The sequence below is a fragment of the Chionomys nivalis genome, chromosome 1, assembly GCF_950005125.1.
Source record: "Chionomys nivalis chromosome 1, mChiNiv1.1, whole genome shotgun sequence".
Classification (NCBI taxonomy): domain Eukaryota; kingdom Metazoa; phylum Chordata; class Mammalia; order Rodentia; family Cricetidae; genus Chionomys; species Chionomys nivalis.
This window is the reverse complement of record NC_080086.1, coordinates 74,102,592-74,129,133: the sequence shown is the minus strand read 5'-3', so window position 1 is coordinate 74,129,133 and position 26,542 is coordinate 74,102,592. Positions and strand designations below refer to the sequence as shown.

Genomic DNA, 26,542 nt, shown 5'->3' with positions numbered 1-26,542 from the left:
CACTCAAATGCTCTATCTCCTAATCTAGAAATAAATTTAGAATCCTTTCCCTGTCTCTCTCTGTCTCTGTCTCTGTCTCTCTCTCTCTCTCATGTGTGTGTGTGCATGCACAAGGTTTAATCCTGTAAAAAAACAACACAGCATAAGAGTGTGGGAGAAAGACTGATCTGAGTTTTCTATAAGCAACAGGAAGGGAATTCTTTCAACAACATCATGGAACCATTTATATGATGTAACCACTTATTTAGTAAAAAATAAATAAAAACATTTTTTATACATAACACCTACTGTTGTGATATTTTTCACTAAATGTATTTATCAAGAAAGCATCCCACTGAGACTGTTTTTAGTTTTCTTCAAGTACTTAATACTGTAATATTTATCCTACTCCCGAGACCCATATACTGGAATAAATTAACTTTAAAATGATATCTCCCCGGAGGGCTGACAATGGTTTCAATATAAATACCTTACAGCAAATTAAACCTAGAGTTCTATCTCAGTGGAACAGTAATTAAAAATGCAGTGGCCCATAAAGCATTTATATTGCATGCATATCTCAAATCTTCATAAAAATATTTTCAGGCAAAGTGAAAGCAACCAATCCGGTCCTTGCTAATATTCTGTTCATTATTTAAACTTAGCTAGTAAAAACATAGATGGTTTGTTTTATGACCTTTTTAAAGGTAATGACAGAACAATAGAAATTCAGAATACCCTCTATACCTGAAAAGGGGATTTAGGATTTGAAAAAGAAACACACTGTGTGGATAAAACTTTAACAAAATTCCAGATATTTCATAGATAATGACTATAAACATACCCAAAAGACATGGGATTACTCTTCATTTACTATAAAAAATCAGTGTTAATAGCACTCAAATGTTCTATCTCAAGATCTAAAAATAAATTTAGAATTCTCTCTCTGTCTCTTGCTATCTGTCTCTCTCCGTCTCTGCCCCCTCTCTTATGTGTGTGGGATATCCATGCAAGCATGTGTATGTAAGAGTGTGTGTGTATTCATATCGTGTTTACTACCTATCAAAACTGTTTTGGAAAAATGCCTCAAAATTACATTGCCAATTAAGATCCTAAACAGTAAAAATAAAATAGAAATTAAAACTGGGACTATGGAACTTAACCCACCTAAATATACTGAGAAATACTTTCTTTTTTTTATTACTTTATTAATACTAAGAATCAAAATTTCTACTTCCTCCTCTCTACCTGCTTCCCTCCTGCTGCCCCACTTACCCTCCTACCCTGCCCCTCCAGTCCTAAGAGAGGGCAGGATACCCTGCCCTGTGGGAAGTCCAAGGCCCTCCCCTCCCCATCCAGGCCTAGAAAGGTATGCATCCAAATAGACTAGGATCCCCAAAAGCCAGTACATGCCATAGAGACAAATCCCAGTGCCATTATCACTGTCTTCTCAGTCGGCCACAATTGTCATCCACCTTCAGAGGGTTCAGTTTGGGGGTATGGGTGGGGTGGGGGAAGGGGAGAGGGAGACAGCACAGGGAGAAGGGGAGGGTTGGGGAGAGCTTGGGGGAGTGGGATGGTTAAAATGGAGGAAGAACAGATGTGAGAGCAGGAAAGAAGATATCTTAATTAAAGGAGGCATTACGGGGTTGACAAGAGGCTTGACCCTAGAGAGGGGCCCAGACGTCCACAGGGATGTCCCCAGCTGGGACCCTGGGTAGTGAAGGAGAGGGTACCTGAACTAGCCTTGTCCCGTAATCAGACTGATGGCTATCTTGAACATCACCATAGAACTTTCATCCAGCGACAGATGGATATAGAGACAAAGTCCCACACTGGAGTACTGGACTGAGCTCCCAAGGTCCAGTTGAAGAGCAGAAGGAGGGAGAATTTGACCAAGGAAATCAGGACCACAAGGGGATGATCCACCCTCTGAGACAGTGTGCCTGAACTAATGGGAGCTCACCAAAGCCAGCTGGAATGGGACTGAATGAGCATGAGAAATACTTTCAAACATGGATACTGAGTGTGTAATGAAAAAGCCATTCAAATTCCATTCAATTTTTACTCCCAGAAAAAAAAAATAAAATCCTGTATGAGAAGAGAACTTTTATAGTCACTCCAACATTTCTTGTGGCTCCACACATCCCAATGCCCACCAACATTCTCAGATTAAGCCCAGGTAGGTCCTCTGTTTTCCTTTTCTCTTGTGTGAGCTCTCTAAAATATTTATGAGAGTTTCTAAAAAGAAGTTCAGCCTAATACACTGAAGCTTGACAGTTGATGTAATGCTGACATCAGTAACAGCAAAGGTTTAGTTTTCAATTACTACAAATGATAGCAATGTTTATTTGGGTAACAAGGAAAATAATCTGAAATTATGGTAATAATGAAATTTCCAAACCAGTAAGTTTCTCAGAAACATCCCATTAAGTTACCCATCATGTATAAATACAATGGGAAATGTTTAGTTTTTACTGTATGTTCTATATTAGTTGTTGAATCTTCTGGTTGGAGTGGTAAAATTTCACAAGGTCAGTGTATTTATTAGGTATTTTGACGTTAAACCTGGGATGTTGGAAAGAAAGTAAATAGAAGAACAACCTAATGTTAAAAAATAAGAGACTTTTTTTTTTTTTTTTTTTTTTACTGGGGAGCTGCAACTGAACAATCAGGAGACTTGGAATATATACAGAGAAGCCAGCCTTCTGTTTTTCAAGGTCTTCAAAAGGTACTACCTCCTGAAACACATTCATATTCATTATGGAGTTTCTATGTATTGAGAGTACACATCATTTTTATTTCAGATCCTCATTTTGTATTTTAGAGTATATTCGCTTTGAAGTAGTTCAGACTGTTGACTCTTCTTAACTGCAGTTTGAAGAGATAATCAGTTATCTGGCAATGTCCACTGTCTAATGTACCCTTACAAGGAATGTTCTAGCAGCAGCAAGACAAAGAGATGGGTTCTGAAATTCTAGTTCAAGCCAGTCTAAATGGAAATTGCTGAAATATAATCAAATAGTCTATGTGAAACAGAGAAGACTCCAACTAGGCATCCTGTGAACACACATGTGAGGCTTTGAGGTTTCATTTCTCTGAGATTTATTTGACTCTGTGTAAAAGTATATGTATGAAATCTAGATTGTCCTTGGTTATAAGAATTAGTCGATTTTATAACAGAGCATAACTTATTCTGAATTACAGGGTATTATAGTAAGATCAGTGTTTACTAATGGGAGTCATGCTTTCTTACTATCACATGGTTAACTCTTTTGTCAGCTTGCCACAAGCTAAAGTCATTTGAAAAGAGAGAACTTCCACTGAGGAAACATCCCCATGAAATTGGCCTGTAGGAAAACTTATCTAGCATTTTCTTTCTTTTCTTTTTGTTTTTTACTTTGTTGGTCTTTTTTGTTTTTGTTTTTTTTTGGTTTTTTTTTTTTTTCTTTTTTTTTTTTTCCAAATCAGGGTTTCTCTGTAGCTTTGGAGCCTATCCTGGAACTTGCTCTGTAGACTAGACTGGCCTTGAATTTACAGAGATCTGCCTGCTCTGCCACCGGAGTGCTGGGATTGAAGACATGCACCACCACTTCTGGGTATGTCTGGCATGGGAGGGTCCAGACCACTGGGCAGTGCCATCTCTGAGCATATGGTCCTGGGATTTCTGCCTTATCTTGTTTTGCTCCCTTACTGTGATATATAATTGGTTTTCTGAGTGGGGAAGGCTGGTTTAACATGCCACTCTTAAGCATTTGATGCATCTACTGAGTTAAAGATACTTTGCCATGAGCTCAGCCTCAGTAGAGAGCCAATTTACAAAATATTAGGAACTATCTCCAAATGCATATTTCATCGGGTGCATAAAACTGGTCCCAGAACGCTGGTACTAATTAATTCCCACTCTTTCTTTTGTATTACCTGATCAGCCACAGCGCGGGCTAATTTGTCCATTCGAGAGCCTGCTTCTGCAATCTTCTTGGCAGCATTAATGACATCAGACGTATTTTTCAATGGGCCTTTGCCTCTGAAAAATATATAACATAATTAGAATTCAACTCAATAGCTGGCAACACACAAACCTCCTACATTCTTAGTCCAAGATGCTAGTTCTGTATTTAGTGAGTTCTGGCCCTGTTACTGAAAATTTCAGTGTTTCGACTCAGTCCAACCTCCAGGTTGATATTCTTACCATGTTTCCTTGTGTATGGGGGGGTCTACTAATTTCATATACACATTCACATTTATCTTTCTACTATCTTTCAATATTCCTCCGTTAAGATGGTCATCACAGGAGGAGGGGACTTCAGTACTTAATGGTTTTCACATGCCAGAAGCTATAATACACAACACCTCGCTGTGTGTATATGCAGCAATTGGTCACATCACATTCATAGCCAGGAAACAGGAAATGATAGTTGCATGCTGGGGCTCAGCACACTTTCTGCATTTACCAGAATCCTATGCCCAGGGAATGGGCCCTCATGGGATTAAGGTGGTTCTTCCCATATCAATTAACAAAATCAAAGTAACCCCCGCACAGACATCTCCAGAAAAGCAATCCTTAACCTACACAGCCCTTTATTTCCAAGGTGAAACCAGATTCCGCCAAGTTATCAGGTAGCAGCAAGCATCACACTAATCCACACAAGTGGTTAGAGATGAATTCTAAAACAGAAATAGTCTAAACCAACTAAGTACAGATGCATAGTCATCCATACAATGCCCAGCACCTTCATTTTATTTAGCTCAAGTCAGTATGGCACCTTGTGAAGCACTTCCCTCTTAATCATAATTTAGAAATATTTGACCAGAACTTCAGGAATTGCAAAGTTCCCAATATCATGTATTTTGTGTTTCTGGTAACTGATATGTGAACAATTACACTAAACATTATGATTGCAAATGCTCCTAATGCTTGCAGCATCCCAAAATGTTCACATAGAGTTTTCAATTAGGTCTAATTTTAAATGCTGATTTAAAAGGAGGGAAAATGTTATTGTACCATGAACCTTTAAATAATATAGCATATAAATTTTTACTTTCTTGGGAGGTAAATAAAGAATAGATTGAACATGCTTATGCTTAGTTTTTAGCAGATTAAATTTCCTTAGTTTTTAAATTAGATTTTCTATTATCCTTTATTACTCATATCTAAAATTCAGTGCATTTTGAAGGCACCAAAATTGCCTTCCTGTGTTATAAATGTGGTGAGACCCAGAGAAAAGCCGTTCAGAAGCAACTTATTTAGACAACATATAGTTCTAAGAAGAGGGCAATGACCACGATTGTTATGTAGTATTACAAAATTTGAGACTTAAAATAGATTCCATCAGATAAATGTTAATGAAGTATGTATTGCATTGCTTCACCCCAGTTCTCATTTGGGAATTTGTTTTTCTATATTAATATCTGGAAATAAAAGAGAAGTTCCTATTACTATTGAGGCACACATGCCAGAGAAACCTAGCCAACCTAAGTCTTCCAGAGAATACATTCACTTTTCACTAGCCATTAAGATTTTTCAAGTGCAAACAAGATGGGATTCCACATGTGAATTTTGTATAATGTGGATGAGGTAAAGATTCTGTGACAGTCTGGCTCTTGTTCCAACAGTGTTTTTAATTATCATCTCTAAGTAGCTTCCTTCCTTTTGTTGTATTTCTTCCATGATTATTTAAAGGACAGCTTAAACAAACAAAAAATGTCATCACTTAAAAATGTTAACATGTTATGTATTTCTCTGTAACTTTCAGACTGTAGAAAATCTCTTCTAAGCTTTACTCTGACATGATACCTGTTAGCCTTTGCCTTTATCTAAGAAGCACCATTAAAAGCTTAGTGGTTGCTTTATTTTTTGTTGCCAAAAATTGTGTGTTTGTTTACTTCAAGTATTTTGAAGTGGAGTATGCCTTAACTCCAGTTCCAAGGGATCTTATGCTCTCTTCTGGCCTCTGTGGACACTTGCATGTGTTTGTGATGCATATAAACTCACATAGCTATACATATTATAAACACAAATACATATACATACATACACACATACGTATTTATATACTTATATAATTCCAAAGGATCTCAAAATATGTCTCCTAATAAACCTTAAAAGATAAATTTTAAAAACTTATGAAAATGTTCTAAGTTAGTAAGGAATATCTTTAGAGACATTGCATTTCCTTGAGGCCCAGATGCTTGTCTGTGGCCACAGTGAAAACCCAGTATGATTAGTTTTTATTCCACAAGTGACTCTAGGTCATGCACTCATTGGCACCACAATGATAAACAAAAGTTTACGACTCCAGTGTCCACACTAGAAGTTCAATTTGAACTCTTATAGTTAGAAGCTGTGTTAGAGGATCAGAAAGGGTCATAAAAGTAAACAAATATTTCATGGTAACACATATACTCATTTTTGAGTCGAGCATTGACAATCATGGAGAAAGACTAAGGGACACTCCCAAATGATATCTGTTCTCAGAAAGAAATGGGCTAGAAACCCAGGAATACACAAAAATGCAATCACGTTTATTGGCATTAAGACTAAATGATCATAAAATAGAATCGAGGAAGCAACTCAGGATTGGCATAGCTCATATGTTAGTGTCTGCCCTGTATAAATAAGGCTCTGGGTCCAATCCTCTGACACAAAAGAAATTTTTTACAAATTCCACTAAATAGACACCAAGAATAATAAATAAAGAGTAAACATAATTGAGGAGACCTCAGATAGATATGTTCAGTGTTTTATAAAACATTGCTGGAAGAAACTCAGATGGCACATGGAAAGTCATCCCACAAACACGAATTAGGTGACTTAGAGATCTCCAGATTCACAGTAATCCATATTAAAATCTCAGTAATATATTTTGCCCAAACAAAATGAAATGTCCTAAATTTACCAGGATTCTCAAGTAGCCAAAGCAACCTGACAGAGAAAAAAAAAATTAAATCCTCATAGTTTCTGATTTTAAAACTTAACAAAAATGTACAGTAGACAAAAGAGCATAGTCCAGACTCAAAGGCAGAAAAATAGACAAAGGGAACAGAATCAAGTTCAGAAATAGGACCTCACACACATGGACAAGTGGTTTTCCACAGGGTGGTAAGACCACTTAATGAAGCAAAGAGTATTTTCAATAAATGTTGCTAGGGAAACTTTCCATCCATCAGCAAAACATTCAGCTACAAATTGATCAGCAATAAAACCACAGGAAAGCAATCTGTGTGAGCATTCATGGCATTTGATCTGGCAGAGATTTCTTGAATATAATAATAATAAAAAAGCAGAACCAACTGAAGAAAAATTAAACTTGACCTTACGTTTAAAATTTTATCATCAAAGTATATTTTCAATGAATATTGAAAACAAAATCTACAAAACAAGAAAAAAATCTGTGAATCTTATTGTCTAATAGGAAATAGATATTCAGAATATATTAAAACTGACAGCAACTAAAGTATTCAATTAAAAGGGGTAAGAGATAAAAAACAAACATACAATGTTACTGATCACTAGAGAAATAAAAATCAAAACTACAAAGTTATTCCAATTTATTTGCATTGATAACTACAAAAAAAACAGAAAATACCTATATTTGCTATAAAGAAGTTAGAACACTAGTCAATTACTGATAAGAATGCAAAATAATACAGGAACCTCAAAAACTGATTTGATGATTCCTCAATTTTTAAAATACCATAGGCTCTCCCAATTCCTCTATACACGGGGACTAAAAGACATATTTTCTCTGTGTCCTCAACAGCACATTTTCACAACACCCAAAGGAAGAAGGACTAAATACCCATTAGCAGATGCGTAGAGAAACCAAATGCAGTATATCCAATTCAGTGGGATATTATTCAACCTTAAAAAAATACAATTTTGTGCTGTGACAACCCGGATGAACTCTGAAAAGAATATTTGCTACAAAAGAAGTCAGATGAAAAGACAGGTGAACTATGCCTCTCATGTGATACCTATAGTGACCAATGCCACAGAGACAGAAAGCTGATTTTTCTGGTGTTTTGCAGGGGCTGTGGGGAGCAGGTGACAGGGAGTTAGCAGGCAACTGGATACACGTTTAAGGAAGATGAAAATGTATAGACCAGTGCCAATAAAGGATACACACCAGTGTACTTAGTGTGTCATATTTGTCTTCTTAAACAATTATTATCATAGTAAACTTTATGTTGCATATAGCAATCAAAAACAATTTAAGCACCCATATTCAGCTAAAAGCTACTTTATCAAAGCATACAAAACTAAATGAGTTATAACCATCTGCATAGCACTGAATCAAGAAATAAATAACCAGAAAAGAAATACTGAAATCCACAAAAAACAAACATACAAGAAAACTGACCTAGGAAATTGGTAAGGCTTCCAAGTTAGTATGGAAGACAAATGCAATAGTGATGTTAGCCTCATGTTTACTGTAGCCTATCTCAAATGAGGACACACATCCTGATGTTTCTGTATCTTAGAGTCAAGTCTACAGTGGGGAAGCTTGAAAGGATGTTTTAGAGAACCTTGTGTCCCTAATGGCAAGAATCATTCTATTGTCTCACCTAGAACATGTTGTTAGTGTTCTTAGAAATGAAATCTATTACTTCTCTACTATGCAGAATCTTGCAATATCTTTCATTTAAGTACAGCTGATTTGTACATAAAGACCAATATTTGGAGTCTTTCCCAAGAAGTGGTCACTCCAAAAGAGAGTCAAGCTGGGAAAACTATTACTTCAGTGCTGTGAGCTCCCATTTGCCAACTAATTTGCATTTATTTTACAAAAAGCCTGTGAGTCTTAATGGGCAATAGCAATGTGTCAGTACATTGTGAGCAAAGTATTCAGTATGCAGAATTCTAATTCAAAGTTAATTCAAATTTAAAGGGTTTATTTTCTATAGCCTTCTCAACACATCTAGTTTGCTAATGTCAAATGTAACTCTCTAGAAAGGAAATGCAATGAGGGTATTTGTAAATATGTGGAATCATAAAAAGCCCTTCTAGAACCACTGTTTCAAAAGAAAAATGCTCTAAGAAATTCTCCCAGGACCAGAAAGATGGTTTAGTGGATAAAAGTGTCTGAACCCCAGGCAAGGTGACCTGAATTCAAACCCTGAAATATACAGTGGAAGGAGCAAACTGACACCTTAATCATACCCTTTCATGTCCACCAACATAACATACATATGCCCCCCCCACACACATACACACACTTATATGCACACACATACGCACATACACAAGCTTGCCACAGCAAATAAAGCACAGATAGGCAGCATAGAAAAACAACATACAGAATCTAGTAAATCCTAAGATGTCAGGAAGGATCTGAGAGTCATGAGTTCAACTCTTATAGGTGTATTATTTAGGTCATGCAATTGAAGTACAAACCAGAAACAGATGGACAAAAAGGCAGGCATTGAAGGGTACAGTGAAAAGAGGAAAAATTTGGTGTAAGCAAGTTAGATAGTTGTCTTTGTTGACCAGTTGTAGTGTAAAAAGAGAAGGGGAAAGCATGATATTGAAATGCCAGCTCGAATCTCTGATGATAGAGGTAGGTCTTGTATTAATCTATTGTTTTCATTGGTTAATTAATAAAGAAACTGCCTAGGCCCATTTGATAGGCCAACTCTTAGGTGGGTGGAGTAAACAAAACAGAATGCTGGGAGAAAGAAGCTGAGTCAGGGAGTCGCCATGATTCTCTCACTCCAGACTGACGCAGGTTAAGATCTTTCCTGGTAAGCCAGCTCGTAGTGCTACACAGAATATTAGAAATGGGTTAGATCAATATGTAAGAGATAGCCAATAAGAGGCTGGAACTAATGGGCCAGGCAGTGTTTAAAAGAATACAGTTTCCGTGTAATTATTTTGGGGCATAAGCTAGCCATGTGGGCGGCTGGGTGCCGGGGACACAGCCCTGCTGCTCATATTACAACAGAGTGGCACCCAACGTTCTAATGAACTCCCACATAAAACCTGAGAGGGCTTAAAAAGGACACAGAGAGAAAAACTGCACCCATGTTCCCAAATATTGTTTATAAATGTTCTTTTACATTTAAAGGGGGATATGATATAGATATAAATAATTTGCATTAGTGTGGATTTGAAGGTCAATTTTGTTATATGTATATTCATATTTCTAATCTTGATTAAGGTATTGTGATTGTATAGTTCATTTAAAAATGTAATGTATATAGGTTGTTAATGGATAATCATCAATAATTGTCAAGCTTTTAGTCATGTTAGTTAGATTTTCTAGATGTGCATAGATATATTTCAGCTAGATAGGCATTCTTCATATCTTTCAAAGACTGCAGAATATGGCATTTAATGTTTTAATAACTTAGGGCTTTTCATGACAACGAGACACTTCTCCTCCTGGCAGCACCAATCTACTTCAAGAGGAAGATGGGCACTGAAGAAGCTCCTTAAGGAGTTTGATAGCCATTTTGGCAAGAAACTTCTCTTGCCTGGACTGTTGTGTAAACTGGACACAGAGAACCCGCAGAAAGAGGACTGCTGAACTTGCCTAAAGGTGAGATGGTTTTTCGGGGTTCCTGACTCATAAAAGAGTCTGCGAGACATTCTGCAGGACACAGAAAAAGTGACTTAACTGTCTTTGGAATTTCCTGTTTGATGAAAATGTCTGCTGGATACTATGGGCCTGAAGGCTGAAGATGGATGCCCCAACAGTACAAAAGAACTTTGGGTGACTGTCCAGGCAGTGAGATGTCTCTGTCATTTCTAGAGTTTTGGATCTCTTGTTTGCTTAGGTAATATTATATCCTTCTGGAGTCTTTGATGGAGTTGAAAAATGGTTAGTTATAGTTATAGTTTTCCTTATTTATGATAAAAGATAAAATAGATATAAATATTGTAAGTGTAATTCTTGCTTGATAACTGTTTTGCTATATGTAATCTTACTATGTTAAAGTAAAAGCCTTTCTTTTTTGTTTAAACAGAAAAAGGGGAAATGATGGAGGTGGGTCTTGTATTAATCTGTTGCTTTCATTGGTTAATTAATAAAGAAACTGCCTAGGCCCATTTGATAGGCCAACCCTTAGGTGGGTGGAGTAAACAGAACAGAATGCTGGGAGAAAGAAGCTGAGTCAGGGAGTCGCCATGATTCTCTCACTCCAGACTGACGCAGGTTAAGATCTTTCCTGGTAAGCCAGCTCGTAGTGCTACACAGAATATTAGAAATAGGTTAGATCAATATGTAAGAGCTAGCCAAAAAGAGGCTGGAACTAATGGACCAGGCAGTGTTTAAAAGAATACAGTTTCCGTGTAATTATTTCGGGGCATAAGCTAGCCATGCGGGCAGCTGGGTGCCGGGGATGCAGCCCTGCTGCTCTTATTACAACACTCTGAGATGAGGGAGTGAGCTCCTTAACTAAAGCAGAACAAAGTTTAGAAGTATTGTATGAATTTTAGTTCATTGCTTGGTGTTTTATAATTGACTATATCCAGATTATTTCCACCTCATCCCCAGTTTACTACTCCCTTTACGTTAATGTTTACAAGAGAATTTTGATCCTTTTTATTCGGTTAAGGTTGAACTAAGGATGTCTGCATGCCTCTTGGTTGGGCAACACCAGATTAGTACACAGCACTTTCTCAAAATGACACAAGAAGTATGAATTTGCTGTGCAAGGGATGGTACTTCAGCTTTTGCCCATTAGATTTTAAAGAAAGAGCCAAGGAAACAAAGGAATGTGAAACCCAACAGGTCCTCTATACTCCATGAAGGAAAGAGTTCATGAATAGCCAGGTACCACCTCTTCCATTTGAATAACTGAGTGGACTCATGGAGATGTGGGAATCCAGTTAATGAATATGCAGTGACATGAATAATAGAGCACAATAATAAATTAATGGTGACTGTGAGACCTACAGGCCCTATAAACACTTGAATAGAGGAGTCAGGCTACGGTTTCTAATCAACTCTACATAAACTTTAAATAATAGGAAGTGGTACTTAGGAATGTTTAGCTGTATAAAACTACAATTACTCCTTCTTGAAGTAGAAAATGCAATTTCAGTAATAATAATAAACAAGACTGAATGCAGTAAACTTAGGTGAGAGGCCATTAAGAAAGACAGAGTCAAGTGCTACTTTGCTCACAATGAGAATGCACAGATGGCAAGGCGAGCAAGCCTCAGCCTCCTGGGCTGCACTGTCAGTTTATACCTTCCCATTGTTTTGTTTTCATTAGCTACACACACACTCGCACATGTGTACACATGCATGCCCACAAATGCATGTGCACATGCATGCGTGTGTGCAGCTGTGTGTGTGTGTGTATGTGTGTGGTGAGAGAGAGAGAGAGAGAGAGAGAGAGAGAGAGAGAGAGAGAGAGAGAGCAAGCAAGGGAGAGATCATCAGGTATTAGGAAAAATGATAACCTGTAACAGGCTGGACAGTTCATTATTCAGATCAGCACAAAAAAATTCTTACATGAATTCTGTAGGAAATTGAACCAGCTTTCTTTTCAGTTTTAAAATGATGCTTTGACTAATAAAGAGCCTGTGTTATTCAACATCATTGGATAGAACCCTCTGAAATATATTTATCTTCCTTGACCACACTTATATATAATGCAAATTACAAAATGTTCTCCTGATCTAAACTAGCAACCTGACTGGATTCATTATTCACTTCAAACTAATGAGATTATTTGTTCCACTGATGTTATTAATGGGTTGCATAATATCCATCAGATAAAATACTAATAAAATGTTGAAAGCAAGCAAATGAAGTCATCGTGGGCCTTAGGAAGCAATGACTGAGGCTGCCACCACCGTCTGATTTGTAGGCAATCCGGACTTAAATAATGGCTCGGACTTTCCCCCCTGATATTATTTTGTGTTTTAGAAATACGTTTGTGAAGCTGAAGGAGACTAACTAAATGTACAAACTTGAACTTTGAATGAATATGATGACATTTAAAGCTCTCGAAGGTCACAGTCCTAACACTGAAATCATTTTGCTAGAATCAAAAACAATTTTGAAAGATTTGGAAAAGGAGCCAAGTAATGTCGTTAGTACATATTTGCCCGAGGTAAAGGGTAAAGGGGATGACATAGCCATGTTCTGTATTTTATTAAAACCTATAATCAATTCTTGCCTTTCCTTATAAGAAGCAGTCAACAATTATTAAAAATGTTCTCACCCCCTAGGTGATAATCTGACATTGCTATGTCTTGCATGATTTTATGACAAAATACTCAGCCATAAAACATCTTTACATATAATAAAAATAAACTTAAATGAGTGGTCTATTAATTTTCTTTTTAATATATATATATATATGTGCATCTGTATATGTATATATGCATATGCTGTGGCACAATACTAGCTTATGATGTAGCATTAATTTTGATTCATATTCTACTCTAATGATGTATCAGTTACAATAAACTAAAGTTACAGAATTTTCACAGGAAAACTAAAAATCAGAAATTAAATCTGGACCTATGGAGATGGTTCAGTAAATAAAACACTTGTTGTACAAAGTTGAATACAGGGGTTCAGATCACCAAGAAGCTACCCTTGTAATGCCAGGTGCAGAAGGTGCATCTGTAATCTCAGTTAATATGCCCATGGCTAGAGGCAGGCAGAAACAAGTGGATCCATCCAATCCCGTAGGTTATCAAATGGGGAGCACACAGCAAGAGAGAGGGTGGAAGTGACGTTGAGTACCTGAAGATGGACTCTGACTTACACACACATGCCATAACACATGCGCCTCTACTTGTACGCACACATTATAAACAAACAAAACACAAACACAGCATTTGGAAAAGAACTGTGAACGGGCCTGCCAGATGCTTTGTGTTTGTCAAGATAGTTCCTACTTGCATCATGCATTTGGGGTAAATCCTCTCCTGAGAAGTTTGTGAATGCTATGCTACCCTCTTGCAAACAATGTTAAGGACTTGCTCCACACCACTTCATCTTCTCCTTCAGAATGAAGGGCCCTTTCCCCTATGATTTTTTTTCTGCATCTGATTGCCCTTTATGTAGCTCAGAAGGGCAGAGACAGTTGTCATTGCCCTCTTAGGAAGACACCAAAGGGAATGACACAAGCACCCACGAGTTGTGGTGAAGCAAAGGCTCCTGTCAGAATGTTGGCTCCTTTCCGATCTATGAGAAGGTCTGCTCAGATAGAAAAGAAAAATGTTCACAATTTCCCTGTAAGAGTTTTGTCATCTTCATCTGTCGTACATAACTCCTGGTATAGTAGGGTGAGATGGGAGCCAAAAGCAGTGCTAAGTCATGTTTTGTTAGAACACATGGAACAAACAAATGCACACAGAAACATGCACATATTTTTTCAACAGGAAATTAACAAAACATTCATTTTTTCTTCAGAATAGTACTTAAACGTATTTAAAACCAGTACAGAACACAGATGAGTTATTCAACCCTTGGGGGTTTGTTTTTATGAGTGCCTTATAATAGATAACTAAAGCAATCGTAATTATAAGCAGAAATGAATCCACTCCCTTCCACAGGTAAACATCTTGACTTGTAAGTGTAAATTACTAAGAGCTTCACCTTTCTTTGTTATAGCACTTTACTATTTCAACAGGCTTTCCTGTGAATAGCCAGTGCTACACATGTGGGTTTAGCAAGAACATGGCCATCTCCCTACCTCTGGGCCTCACCTTGTGAAGTCTGTCATCTCCATCATGATCATACACATCTGCTTGGCCAGCACAATGATGTCATTGCCGCTGTCATCCCACTTGGCCACTTCAGCATCCAGCTTGCTTTTTTCTTGGTGGAAAATCTCCACCTGCTCAGCTATTTTTGCTTTCTCCTCCTGTGGTAGTTGCGCCATGATGGCCTGTGTGGGTTACAGGGGGAGAAGCATGACTAATGGTGTTGAAGGAATTAAAAACTACATGTTCACTCTGCTCCAATTGGATGGCACACTCAGACTGCCAAGGTTTATATGATGCCTCATCATTCTAGAAGATGTGTGTCTTCTCTATTGCAACCAAGACAAGAGGACAGGCTGGCCAGGTCCTCCAGTCCCCCCCCCCTTATATAAATGATACGGAGAGATCCAAGTGCAGACACATTGACAGTAGCAGAGCATCCCTGTCTCTTTGATGGCATACACTTGTTCAAAAGAGTCTATTCTTAACAATTTTTATATTTGGTCTCAGGAAACTTTTACCAGATGAAAGAATGTACCTCTTTCAATGCTGGAAGCTATTCAGAGAGGAAAGGGAAAAAATCCTTCTGTTGCTGGGAAGAAGAGAAATTTTAAACAATATTTGAGCATCCAACTAGTGTGCCGTGAAAAGACTTTCTTTGAGTAAAAATGAAAGTATCAATAGGAAACTGACACAAATAAGATAACTATTCCCTTATTAAGAAATTTAGTGGATGGCATCCTTTATTTCTTCTTCCCCCATCTTCCTGGATGATCATGGCTCTTTGTAGAGCCTTTGAATATATGATGGCATTGAATTGGAAGTTCAGATTTCTCTCCCCTTTCTAAGATGCCTATACAGAAAACATTTAGACTAGGGAGAATGTCCCTAATGGAAAACTCCAAGATACTGAGGAAATATTTTTAAAAATGTTTATATTTAACATAATACATAGTGTTTCAAGTGTCAGAGCATTTGGGCTCTAAGATTTTCAGAGATTGGGGCTGTTGAGGCTGAATGAGATTAGGAAGCAAAGGTTGAATTGCAGAAATTGCTGGGTAAGGGAATGTAGGAAAAAAAGAGGAGTCTTCTTACTTTTCACACTCTTCATTTGCAAATTTCCTGATTCTTCTAAATATATTTGTAAACCCCAAATCAATACTTGAAACACTTCTCCAGTCACTTGCAAATGATGCAAGAAGCAGAAAACTCTGAGTCACCAATGTGTGCATTCCCAGATGATGCTGAACAAAGTCATCCTCTGCCTTCAATCATCTCTCTAACTGTAAACAAGGGTCAGTCTACTTGTGCTACACTTTTCATATCGATGCGCTGCTCTCAGTGGTGACACCACTAAGCATGGTGCTAAGTATCCCTAAGGAAAAAAGGCTATTATTTTTCTCTGAAAAAAAAATACAAGAGCTAGATAGCTGTGTTGAGTCATGCATTAGTGTTGTTTGCCATATGTTCAATGTCACTGATCAACAATATAAGATATTTGTACAGAAACAGCCTTGATACATGGGAATGTATTAATCAGATAAATAAAACATACTGTGGTTTACATCTCTCAGCTATCTATCCTGAATTTCTTCTATAAGCAAGGATCGGGTAATTGATCATTTAAATATTCATGAGTGATTTACAGGCTATAACTACCAAGGTTTACATGATGCCCAATCATACTAGAAGTTAGAATCAAACTTGTTGATTAAACATCATTTTTATACTATGTTCCAAGTGAAATGTTTGCCCATGGCCACCTGCAGAAGATTTGACAGACATGGTCTTTGGATGGTTCTTCAGCTTCTCCTATAGTTCTGTTATCCATGTGTTCTCAAAAGAGATAAAGGCTGTGTAAGTGGGGAATCTAATGTTTGTTAAGTGAGTAAATGAAGGTGTTCTAAATGCGTGTTTGTTTAGTCCACAAAAAGAAGCAAAAGGAAGTCGCCCCTGTTAGCTCCATCTGCCCAATTGATACAGCCTAGAGTCTCAACTGAACAATTCCCTGAATTAGATTGGTCCAAATTTGTAATTTGGAGAATGAGAAATCAAACCAAGGCGGTGAGCCAAAAACATTTTTCACTACTGTGTACAACGACATCACCTTACAACCATACACAAATTGTATGAAGACCTCAGCCCAGTGGAGAAAAGGCAGTTGAAAGTCCAGTTCTGCCTACCAAGTCATATACCCTTATGATAGAGTTTCATGGGCCAGAGAAATGTTAGCTTGGACTCATGGGAACCTGGACAATGTACCTTCTAACAGAGTCATGCCTACTAAACTTCCATAAAATTTTAGAGAGGAAGGGTTTACATATGTAGACTTTTATGCATGTTCACATGAACCTCATATAGTATGGGTCTGTATGTTCGCATAAAGTAGAAACAAGACTGATAGAAATATGCTAGTTAAAATATTTAACATGCTATGTTTGGAAATATTTTAAAGTATTTCCATAAACTTTACCAAGATTCATAATATACAAAGAGCCTTCATAAACTTTATTTGTAGTTCCATGTTAAAAAGAAGGTCCGGGATTTCTCACTTGGCTTCAACTAATAGACATTAAATACGCATTTTTAATCTGAAGTACTCCTATCTTCTTGATTCACCTGGCTTCTTCACACAAAAGAGATATTCATGTTTTATTTAGACAGCACTAATCCTAGGGGACCATTATTAAGTTTGTTCACTGGCTGCCTCTCTCTATTAAAAATACAAAAAACAAACAACAACAACAACAACAACAAAAACAGTTGGACCACTAGCAGACAGCAGACTGTCCATTCATTCTCATGACCCACATGAGAAATAATATACATATACTTTCATTCACATAACTGTGAATGTTTGCATTGGAGGGTGGACACTTTCCTGTCAACTATAGCATTTGGATCTTCTTTGCTTAAATTACCATTTAAATATCAATGACCTTGATTTTCTTTCTAATCTTTGTTTGCTTTTTTTTTTTTCTTTTTTCTCTTTAAGACAGGATCTCACTATATAGGCCTGGTTAGCCTGAAACTCACTATAAAGACTAGATTGGTCCTGAATTCACAAAGAACACTGCTTCCTGAATTCACAAAGAACACTGCTTCTGTCTCCCCAGTACCGGGACTGAAAGTAGGTGCACCATACCTACACTCTCTAATTTTTGTAAACATTTTATTTTATTTTACTTTTAATTATTTGTGTGTGTGTGTGTGTGTGTGTGTGTGTGTGCAGTTTTATACAACTACGGAGAAGTTCCTACAGAGGTCAGGAAAGGTATTGGATCCCTCTGAATCTAGAGTTACAGTAGCTTATAGGCATCCAGCATGAGTGTGGGCAACTGAACTCAAGTCCTCTGGAAGAATAGCAAGTCTTCTTAATTGATTAACCATCTCTATAACCCTCCAGCCCCTTGTTCTTTAATTTGCATTACTGCCCTACTTCTGATTCTTAGAAGTGCTTCCCAAAACTAGCGCCCTTGACTTCCAGCTCGGAACAGAAGCTCAGTGGCCTCTGACAGATGGTTTAAGCATCTTCCTGCCCAAGGCATCAATGCCACTCTAGAGAGGTCATCAGAAATGACAGGCATTTTCTGATGACACCTTTCAGAGGAAAGACTGGCCCCTGCTGCAGGGGTGCTCAATCTGCAGAATGCACTTAATGGGGTGCGACTGGAGTTCAAGTGTCATTACATTTGCCTCTGGTGCCCTGTGGATGTCGATGAGCTCAAGGCTTTTCTTGAATATTCTTAAAATGCTCTTGGCTTTTAAAAATTCATTATTGACCTTTTCTGAAACTGGAATTTAAAAAAAGGTTATCTATAAACAGTAGATCACAACTGCAAAATTTGCAAGTTAATCAAATTAAAATGCAACACATGAGTTTTAATTAGGTCTTATCAATGTAACTCAGCAGTTTGAAATGTTAACACATTAAAGTCATTCTAAGTAGAAAAGAAATAGAAGGCTGGCTACATTAAAATCAAATTCAATGTGACATATATAACATATAATTGTTCATTCCTTCAAACTAAGGCAACATGAGAAAAATTATTTGCATGGCCAGGGGAAAGGAGACAAATCTGTTTCCTGTCCCGGTGATGAGATCTCCAGAAGTTCTGCTAGTTTCTGTAGCCTTGATTTATACGTGGCATATACAGTTCCCTGGCTCTACCCAGGCTGATTTGGGTTCCAATCTGGGAACATCAGAGACCAAAATCCACAAGAACTCAAGCCTTTGTCCTAGGTTCCCTGCCTTTGCTCTGGAAAGCAAATTATTTACTTTTTATGATTAATAAATTCTTCCTATTGAGTTCAAAGTGCATGTCACTATTACAAATAGCAGCCATTCAAAGGGATTAAAACTCTTCTTCAATATAAATCTTCAGGTACGTGTCCCAGGGTCCACCTTTGAAATGCAAGGGTCCCCGAACTGGCAAGAATCATTTTCCGAGGCAAAAAGCAGGATTTATTACAAGGGATTTAAGGGCAAGAAAATTTATAAAAAGGGTGAAAACTCAAGGGGATATTTCTTCGCACTTGACTTTGAAGCTGGCTAATAAATGTAAATAGTTAAACAGTTGGGTACTTTGACCTCCATTCTTTCTGTTTGGATTGGAAAACAGATATTCCTCTCATTGAGGTCTGTAGGCATGTCACATTGTATCTGTCCATTGAGATGTCAGTGCCCAGCCTCAAAGTGGGCAGCACCATAACCCTGGTTTTGGAACCTGGACTGTAGAGAAGTATGGAAAGTTAGTGGTCACTAAACATGCACATACTGATTTTCTCTCTGCTCTTGCCTGTGGATGTGACTAACTGCTTCACTTTCCTGCCTTAACTAACATACAAAGATTGGACTGTATAGAATACTGAGCTAAAAGAAACCTTTCCTTCCTCCAAGTTGCTTTCTGTCAGGTGTCTTTATAGTGATATTTTATTTATGTTTTAATAAATACGGCTTTCCTAGAGATCTCAAAGGCAAAGGTAAATCACTAGAGGTCAGGCAATGGTGACACATACCTTTAATCTCAGGATTTAGGAGATAGAGGCAGATGGATCTCTGGGAGTTCAAGGCAACCCTGGACTACACAAGATCAATGCAGAAAAGAATCCAGGTAGTGGGAGGTCACACATTTAATACTAAAAATAGGGCGTCACACACCTTTAATCCCATCACTTGAGGGAAGACAAAATGGAAGGAGAGAGAGGCTGTGATTGCCTAGTCTGTTTAATCAGCCTAGTCTGCTTAGCCTTCTTAGACTTAGACTGCTCAGTCTGCTTAGTCTGTGGTTGTCCAGCCTTGGTTGAGGTAAGACTTTTCTAGTGGCTTGGCTGCTTTGCTTTTTTGGTTTTCAGATTGAACCCCAATATCTGTCTCTGGGTTTTTATTATTCATCGTACATATTTTCCTGCAGCATCTTAGGGGGAATTAGGACAGAAACTGACATGAGGAGTGGAGTTCACACCTGCTCAGGCACTAGCACACTGGAAATTAGGCATGCAAAAGAGAGTTAGCAAAGTTACCTGAGTATTCAGAACTCATATTTAACAGTCAGTTCTGCACACCCTCAAAGGAATAAATTCTATCACTAAGGTTAAGAGCCAGAGAATTGCTGTTGACCTACTTACACTATGGCAACATATGAAGAAACAGATTTAAGATGTCACGTCAAGGGTTGAAGTGATGAGTCATCTCTTCTGGAGGCTCTGGGTTCAATTCCTGGCACCCATCTGGCCATACACAACTATCTGTAACTAAATTCCAGAGATAACCTTCCCTGACTTCCACAGGAATCAGTTATGCTCATGGTGCACAGACATAAGAAGTCAAAACATGCATATACCTAAAATATTTTTGTAAAAGTGTAAGGTGCTATGTCTAAGACTATACTGTAAGATAGCCTCTATGTATGAGTAGATTGTCATATCCAATCCCATTATTCCTTCTACTTCCCTTCAAAGTGTTACAGACAAAATCCTGGGAGACTGTACAGTGGTTAAGAATACTCATGGCACAAACACGAGAACCTGAATCCATGTATACCAAACCAACATAAAATGTCAGACATGACCACATAATTCCCCAAACCTCAGTACCTGGGCAGAAACAGGGGATGGAAATTGAAGGTTGGAAAGAGATGGGGAAACAGAGAAACCTCTTTTCAGTAACAGAGATGGTGTCAAGAGAATAAGGTGGAGACGGATAGAACACAATGTGTGATGTCCTCCTCTGATATGCACACTGAGTATATGTGCCAGTCCATATACTCATAGCCATGTAAACATTGAACAAAAGCATCAGAAAGTGCCCTATAAGAGAAATAAGATCCTCTCTCTGACATTTAAGAGGAATGTTGGAAGAAGGTGCTAAAAGTTAATTTTCCGGTTTAACATTCTTTTCCTTGCCCTTTTCAGAGAGGAATATTTTCCTGAATAAAAATAAAAAAATAAGGCCATTATCAGTAAAGACTGTCTACTTGGAAGACCTAACACCTGTGTCAAACACAAAGTTGACTTCCTTCACAGTTCTTAGCAGCTTGTCAAACACTGGTGGTCCAAAGTTCAACCATCTCTTACCTTAGCTATTTGATATGCCCTCTTATTCTCAACTTAGTAGCCATAATTCTATATCCCTTATTGACGCTAACAAGAGAATTTGAATTGTTGGCTGCAAGTTAATCCATAACATGGGATGGACCTCCAAGACAAATTAGCAAGTAGCAAATAAGACAACCTGGTCCTTAACTCTCATAGACCCTGATCATATTTCACTCTGAAAATAGACACCAGAGTGAAAAAATAATGATCAAGAGGAACCATTTAAATTTTGTTTTTATCATCATCACTGACTTGATGCACAACATAAAAATAATGTGTGAAAGAGAAAAATACGTGAAACCTAATCTCATTAAATGTAGACTATTCAGGCCATCTTCACAAGATGGCAATCGCAAAGCAAGATAAAGCTTGTATAATGTATCTTATTCTTTGGGAACACAAATCAGTGGAACCAGGGCTAGAGTCAGTCAATAAAATTAACTCAGAATTGATTAATGTTTGGATGAATTACTCAAACTTGTCCTTTGTCATTGACATGAAAATGCTGGTTTTACTTAATTTTAAAGATGAATTGGCTAGATTAATTAGTTTGGTGGTATGCCAACAGGCAAAAGATTCTGGCTTAATGACCTTCCCAAGTCTTGATGTTTTAGGCAAGATTGAAGAATATTTGGGGAGTTTTCAATGGAGATTCTATGCTCTTTCAAACTATTAGATGTCACTGTACTCTGTTCAAAAGAGGCCTTCTTTTCCAAAGAAGAATAATGATTAGAGTCGAACTTTTATTGAGCATTTACTATAAGGCAAATGTTGTACTATTATTCTATATAGATCAAGTCATCCTCAAAAGAATGCTGCCAAGGAAGCCTATGGGTAACATTTGACAAAAATATGTCTGAATGTCAGAGAATTCAAGCAACACATATCTCTCAGAGTGCTACTATCATTTGCTTTTATAGATCAAAACCAAAGTTTGTGAAATCAGAGATACTATACTTTCTGTTCCCCAGGTCAGTTAAGTCCTTGTGTATGCTAGGCAAGCATTCTACTAGTAAGCAACACCCTCAGTACCTGGCTATAAGCATAAGGTCTTTACTATTTGGCCAGGATTAGTCTTGAACTAACAATTCTTTTCTCTTCTTCTCAAAAATAAATTTGTGTGCTACTGTACCATATGCCATTGTGCCTGTAGTATCTGAATTTTTACCCCTGTGTCTCTATCAATTTGCATCCGTATTTTTTTCATTCATTTGCCTCTAGAACAAAGATACCAAGGTTTATAGTACAAAAGTTAAAGTGGGTTTTAGGTATAGTCATTTGGAACACATTTTCTTTTTATTTTAGTCCTTTTTATTTTACTCTCTTAATTTGTTGTTTTCTACTTTCCTTTCACAATTTCCATTGTTGGCGCAGCTGTGGGATGTTCATTATACTACTTGTGCTGTGATCCAGGCCACCAAGTGTTCATCTGTTTAACAAATCTGTTATATTGTATTGCTTAATTCATCCCTAAAACTCAAAACTCATAAACATTGTGTAACTTCTATCTATCATTTAAGAAAAGACTTGGCCCTGGAAACAGATAAGCATTAGGGAAAAACAAAGATTTCTCTTTTCCCAATACCCTTGAGTCAACATGATCTTTCCTATCAACTCTACCCAAAACTAAGTAGCAAATATCAAGCCAGTAACAAAGGCGTACTTTAATTTTCCATTTACTGTTACCTCTTGTGCTATTTCTGAACTTGGAGATTTTACTCAGAATTATGGCAGATGTAATTCAAAATTTAAGCGATAAATGGTCCCTGTCTATCAAATTATTACCCTCAAGCCAAATAAAATCCCCTTTACATGTTAGAATATGTAGTACTTAGATGCAGCTGCTACATCTAGTGGATAGAGGATGGGGAGGGTTAAAAGAAAATGGGAACAGTGGTGGTTGCTACCATCATGAACAATGTGCATTGCTGTAGGCTGCCCAAGGAATACCCCAAACTACCAAACCAAAGATGTCTGGGTTCCCAGCACCTAAAGTTCAGAAATTTCCTTCAGCAATTTGTGTGAGTTTCTCCCCTGGGCAGTTATCCAAAGTGGTTAATGTCCACGTACCCGTGCACTCTGCCCAGCAATGAGCTGGTCATCCTCAGTCTGAACACTTGTCCGGCTACGCACATCATAATCTTCTTGCTCAAAGTCAGAATCATCTTCTAGCTCTTCTGGAGTCTAAATAACAACATACAAAAAGAGACAGAGAATTAGTTCACTCTTACCCACACATTTCATTTCAAAGTCTAAAAGTCCCAAAGAAAGAGTTTCTAACATCTTACATGTAGTGTGACTACCTATATTGGTATCATCTTCAAAATCATGGGAACCCCTCAAGTGATAAATGGGTAAAGAAAATGGTATGCATTTACACAATGGAGTTTTACTTAGCTGTTAAAAAAATAACATCATGAAATTTGAAAGCAACTAAAAAGGAACTAGAAAAAAAATCATCCTGAGTGATGTAATATAGATCCAGAAGCATTAATGTGGCATGTACTCACTTGTAAGTGGGTATTAGCTGTAAAGTAAAGGATAACTATGCTACAATTCACAGACCCAGAGAGGCTAGGTGACAAGGACCATCCAAGGAGGACACTCAGGTTTCCCTGGGAAGGGGGAATAGAAAAGATTTTGTGGGTACACTAGAGGTTGATGGAGATGGGACATGAAGAACCAGGTTAGAGACAGTGCTAGAAGAGATTACTGGAAAGGGGAAGAATTTGGGGCCATGTTGAAATCTACTGCAAGAGAAACTCCCAGCAACCTACAAAGATACCCCAGTTAAGACACCTAGCAATTGGAGATATATATATATATATATATATATATATATATATAGATAGATAGATAGATGATAGATAGATGATAGATAGATAGATAGATAGATAGATAGATAGATAGATAGACAGATGATAGATAGATGATAGATAGATAGATAGATAGATAGATAGATAGATAGATAGATAGATAGATAGATAGCCTGAACTGGTCAACTCTTGTGATCAGGCAAGACTTAAAGTGGAGAGATTGGGAAACCAATCTAGCCAAAACCTTCGGCCTACAGTCTGTTCTGACTATGAGATGTGCTGGGGTAATGGTGGCACAGAGATTGGGCAAGTGGCCAACCAATAACTGGTCCAGCCTGAGACCCATGCCATGAGAATGAACCCACTCTTGTCACTGCCTGGAGCACCAGGACCCAGAGGCTAGATGGCCCAGAGACCTTGGATAGAACCAAACATTACTGTAGGAAATAATACCAATATAATGGTGCCTAACATTATTCTACTATACTCATAGATTAGTGCCTAGACCAATAGTCACCAGAGAGGCTTCACCCAGAAACTGGTGAAAATAGACATAAAGAGCCAAAGACAAACATTAGGTTAAGTAAGGGAAATCTTGCTGAAGAGAGGGAGAAAGGACTGTAGGACCCAGAGGGATCAAAGACATCACAGGAAAACCCCAAAAGACAATTCATAGGAACTCACAGAGACTAAACTGACAACCAGGAAGCCTGCATGGGACTGACCTAAGCTCTCTGAATGTATGTGACAGTTGAGTAGCTTGGTCTTCTCCTGGGACTCCTAAAAGTGGGAACAGGGGCTGTGTTTGACTCTTTTACTGACTTTTGGGACCCCATTCTTCATACTGAGTTGCCTTGCCCAGCCTTAGTACAAGGCAAGATGCTTAGTCTTACTACAACTTGACACATCATGTTTTGTTGATATCCATGATATCCATATGCCTGCCCTTTTCTTAATAGATAAGGAGGAGGATTGTGTGGAGCGATGGGCTTTGAGGAATTGACAGAGGGAAAATTGCAATCAAGATGTAAAATAAATAAATAAAATTTGGGGAAATAAAAGAAGTGTTTATTCTTTATTATTTTGGTAGAATGTTCTATAGAAAGATACATTTGATTTATAATGCCATTTATCTTCAGAGTTTTTCTAATTAGTTTTTATCTGAGGATATGACTATGGATAAGAATGAATTATTGGGGTCAATTCATGACTTTTAGCTCTGACAAGATTTTCTTCCAGAAACTGGGTAACAATGTGCTTGATTCATAAATGTTTGGAACAGTAATATCTTCTCTGGGAATTTTTCCTTTAATGAATGTCTCTTCTGATTGATTTTGTTTTAAAAATTATGTTCTCAGAAAGTTGAATACCTATACTTGCTTGTTTCCTTGCTCATTTACTGTGTATAATTTTCCATTCTTTAACCATAGGTGTTGTTTGTTGGTGGTGAGATGTGTTCGTTAGAGAGAGAAAATAAAATTTTTATTTATTTATTTCCTCTAACAAACAGAAAATCTAAGCTTGACTTTTAACATGAGATGACTTCTAATTCAAGCAAGAGTATACTTGTGTAAAATCCATGTCTATTTTAAGATAGAAATTATTCTCAACAAAATTTATACTACTGTTTGTCTGTAATGTCATTTTTCTCCATCCTAGTTAGTCTTTTCTCAAAAAGCAAAATTAGTGATGATCTCTATGTCAGTGCCTAGACTCTGTCAAATACTGTGTTTGCTTACTAGGATATGAGATAGAAAGATTACACTCAAACTTTCCTGAGTATATACCACTAAGTGGTCCTGAGCATGTCATCTGGCCATCTGACATCTCTGTGTTTTGGCTCCCTTCTCTATAAACTGGTTCCTTTCACTGTGGTCACCTTTGAGTGTGTGTCTTTGTGTGTTTGTGTGTGTGTGTGTGTGTGCGCGCGTGTACAAATATTACTTTATACAGATTATTTAGTCATCTTTAAAGTGCTTGCCAGCATAATTATTTAGAATTTAAAATTAATTCATTCACCAAAATGTTTCAGGTCTCATAATATAGCTCTGGCTGGCCTGCAACTCACAATGTAGATCAGCCTGGCCTTGACTTCAGAGACCTGCCATTGCTTCCCAAGTGCTGGCATTAAAGTCCTGTGCCACCACACCAAGCTTCAACAAAAAACTTTTAATATGGAAGATACCAATTCCTGCACAATAGTAAGGACTAAATGATTATTTCATGGTGTTGATTCAGATTATACCAACATAAGGAAGTGACAGTCATTCCCTATCTATAGCCAAGGAACTTCAGGTAGAAAAAACTTCAGTAACACATCCCATGGCTTTGATTTAGTAATAAACCGAATTTGGATCTAAACAGCCAAGTATGTCTGACCCCCAACTGCAAAGGTCTTTGTGTTTTGTTGTTTTTTTGCTCACATTATAAAGGACATAGAGGGAGTAGAGTTAGATTAAGATCATGCCATGTCATT

General features: G+C 37.6%; 1 protein-coding gene across 4 annotated transcripts in view; it reads right to left on the bottom strand.

The window, feature by feature from the left end:
* The window catches only part of Ctnna2 (catenin alpha 2), a 1,144,480-nt gene that overhangs the window by 38,525 nt on the left and 1,079,413 nt on the right, over positions 1 to 26,542 (bottom strand). For all 4 annotated transcript variants that reach the window (XM_057766952.1, XM_057766959.1, XM_057766967.1 and 1 more), the window contains 3 exons: positions 23,321 to 23,434; positions 14,657 to 14,838; positions 3,901 to 4,006 (listed from right to left, as the gene is read on the bottom strand). In XM_057766952.1, the coding sequence (XP_057622935.1) occupies positions 3,901 to 4,006; positions 14,657 to 14,838; positions 23,321 to 23,434 (402 nt within the window). The remainder of the gene's footprint in view (positions 1 to 3,900; positions 4,007 to 14,656; positions 14,839 to 23,320; positions 23,435 to 26,542) is intronic.